This window comes from Limulus polyphemus, unplaced genomic scaffold (genome assembly GCF_000517525.1).
Source record: "Limulus polyphemus unplaced genomic scaffold, Limulus_polyphemus-2.1.2 Scaffold6689, whole genome shotgun sequence".
In the NCBI taxonomy this organism is placed as follows: domain Eukaryota; kingdom Metazoa; phylum Arthropoda; class Merostomata; order Xiphosura; family Limulidae; genus Limulus; species Limulus polyphemus.
In genome coordinates, this window is record NW_013672299.1 from 9,747 (window position 1) to 12,739 (window position 2,993).

Below are 2,993 nucleotides of genomic sequence, written 5' to 3' on the forward strand. Positions count from 1 at the left end.
GCCATTCATATAATGTATATTCCACCAATATAAGTTACTGTGGCGGGGAACAAACAACTAAAAACGCCATTCATATAATGTATATTCCACCAATATAAGGACCCTAGTCTTGTTTTTTTTGGAGTTGCTCCTGTCCAGGGCTAATGTTGAGGGTTGAACTTCTCCGAAACTAAATTCAAGTTGTAGAATTGTAAATCTACCAAAATTTGTGGGCCACTTTATTCTGCCGTTTGTCAAGACCGGCCACTAGTTACAACAACTAAATAGTTAAACAGGCGTCTCTCTGGAACTGTAAACAAGATAACTCACGTAGATTTATCCCTATAAAAGCTCCACAGAATCCGTGTTCACAACCTACGCCCAAATCACATAGTTGAATGGAAGATCAAAACTATAAAGCTGCACTAGTGACATCTAGTGACAAAATTCAGACAATTTATTGTCACCCTACCAGCGATACAACATTTTTAAAAAGGTACAAAACACGTCGAGGAAGTTTGATTTGGTATATTTGGAAGTTCGTGCATAGCTACACGAGGGCTATCTGGGCTAACCGTCCCTAATTTGTCACTGAAAGACTAGAGGGTAGGCAGCTAGTCATCATCATCCACAGCCAACTCTTGGGCTACTCTTTTACCAACGAATAGTGAGATTGACCGTGACATTATAACGCCCCCACAGTGTTTGGTGGGACAGGAATTCAAATCCACGACCCACAGATTGTAAGTCGAGCGCCCTAACCACTTGACCATGCCAACCCTAACCACCCGGCCATGCCAGCCCTAACCACCTGGCGATGGGTCGAGGAAATATTTACGTATTCATGGTGGTTGCAGGTTACAGATATAATGTCAAACATCCAATGAGCCAAGAAAAATGTCAAGGAGTTATCCATCTAGCGTGGCGACACCAAAATTTTCAAGGTGTTATCACTCTAGCGTGGCGATACCACACGTGTCAAAGTGTTATCCATGCACGCGATGAGGTATCATATCTGTGTAGACTAAATGCCAGTAAAGTATGGCTCCATCAAGACAAACAATCCAGCCACACGTCCAAGTTAACATGCCAGATCTTCCACAAGATACAACTACAAACAGGAAATCATGCCATAAATTTGTGGGTGCCCCTGTTAAACAATCACTTGCAACTCCATAGACTTCTGTACTTTTGGGTTGCTTCAATAAACCTTCGAAAGTCTTATCGTCCACTCCGGGTTGATGGACTTTGGAAGCCAAGACAGGAGTATAACAATGTTGACCTTAGTTTAAACTGTGATTCAGAACAATAGTTCCTAACCATAATCACCATAATCAGTGGTGGAAGAAGGGGCTATTAGGCTCTAAACAGGACCATCATAATCAGTGGTGGAAGAAGGGGCTGTTAGGCTCTAAACAGGACCATCATAATCAGTGGTGGAAGAAGGGCTGTTAGGCACTAAACAGGACCATCATAATCAGTGGTGGAAGAAGGGCTGTTAGGCTCTAAACAGGACCATCATAATCAGTCGTGGAAGAAGGGGCTGTTAGGCTCTAAACAGGATTATCGTAATCAGTGGTGGGAGAAGGGGCTGTTAGGCCCTAAACAGGACCATCATATTCAGTGGTGGAAGAAGGGGCTGTTAGGCACTAAACAGGACCATCGTAATCAGTGGTGGGAGAAGGGGTTGTTAGGCTCTAACCAGGACCATCATATTCTGTGGTGGAAGAAGGGGCTGTTAGGCTCTAACTACTATCAACCTTGTATCGTTGCCACAGATCTTGACACTTCTATGTTTTTTTATTCCTAGGTTTCAACCAGCACTGGATTGCCAACCTCGTCCCAAAGACGACTACTACGGACTAATCAATTCGTTTCTTCAAGTTCGTCACGTGATTACCTTGACGATCGAACTCGGAAAAGGTAAGTTTTACATCCTCTGATATCATAAATCTCGTTTCGGGGGAAATAATTCTTCGGAACAAGTACAGCAGCGTCCTCTGTGAACACGATAATGCAAACAAAGTATGAGAATTAAAATATGATAAAACAACTTTTTAAACACAAATAGGTTATTGGATAAAACCAGAAATTAAATGTTACCATTAAGACACACTATCTATATAAAATGCCCAACTAGTTTCGACACAGCAAGCATTTCATAGACGTTATAAGAGCTACAGGAGAATGTTGTTATGTGGTGTTATTTCTCCTCGTACATAAATAAACCGAATAGGGGTGATGGAACAAATGTCACTCTCCTACTGACGCAGCGCAATGATACCAAACTCGATAGAAACTAAGAATCTGTAAAACGTGTGTTTCCACGGTTCTCTTAAAACGTTGATACAGAGACAAGAAACTGAATAATGTAATTCGTAGCTTATAAATATTAGTAGAATACATGACCTTAATTTTAATTAAATACAATTAACAGAGCCGTGAATGTTGAATATAGAGTGCTTTGTTTGTTTGTTTTGAATTTCGCGCAAAACTACACGAGGGCTATCTGCGCTAGCCGTCCCCAATTTAACAGTGTAAGATTAGAGGGAAGGCAGCTAGTCATCACCACCCACCGCCAACTCTTGACTTTTTTTTTTTTTACCAAAGAATAGTGGGATTGACCTTCACATTATAACGCCCCCACGGCTGAAAGGGCGAGCATGTTTGGCGTGACGGGGATTATATAGAGTGCTAAACAATAACTCAGTACTCACTCATCAAGTTATGACTCTCATACTACCTTGTAAGTTGATTCAGAGAAACTACTTTTGTTATGAAGTGGCTGTAATACACAGGACCGTAATGTCTTTTCGGTGTTGTGCAGGATGTAGTATGTTCGTGGGATCAATGTGTTAGATTTGTTACACTTATGTGATTTATCGTATTAAAATAAAATACTTCACGCACTTCCTTTACGTGCAGCCCCCCCCCCAGTCGCACAGCGGTATGTCTGCGAACTTACAACGCTAGAAACCGGGTTTCGATACCCGCGGTGGGCAGAACACAGATAG

The 2,993-nt window shown here is 41.8% G+C and overlaps 1 protein-coding gene across 1 annotated transcript in view; it reads left to right on the top strand.

The window, feature by feature from the left end:
* LOC111089580 overlaps positions 1 to 2,993 on the top strand; it is a gene marked incomplete at its 5' end in the record, with an annotated part of 20,196 nt that overhangs the window by 8,185 nt on the left and 9,018 nt on the right. The window contains one exon of the mRNA XM_022402347.1: positions 1,790 to 1,902. Coding sequence (XP_022258055.1) covers positions 1,790 to 1,902 — 113 coding nt within the window. The remainder of the gene's footprint in view (positions 1 to 1,789; positions 1,903 to 2,993) is intronic.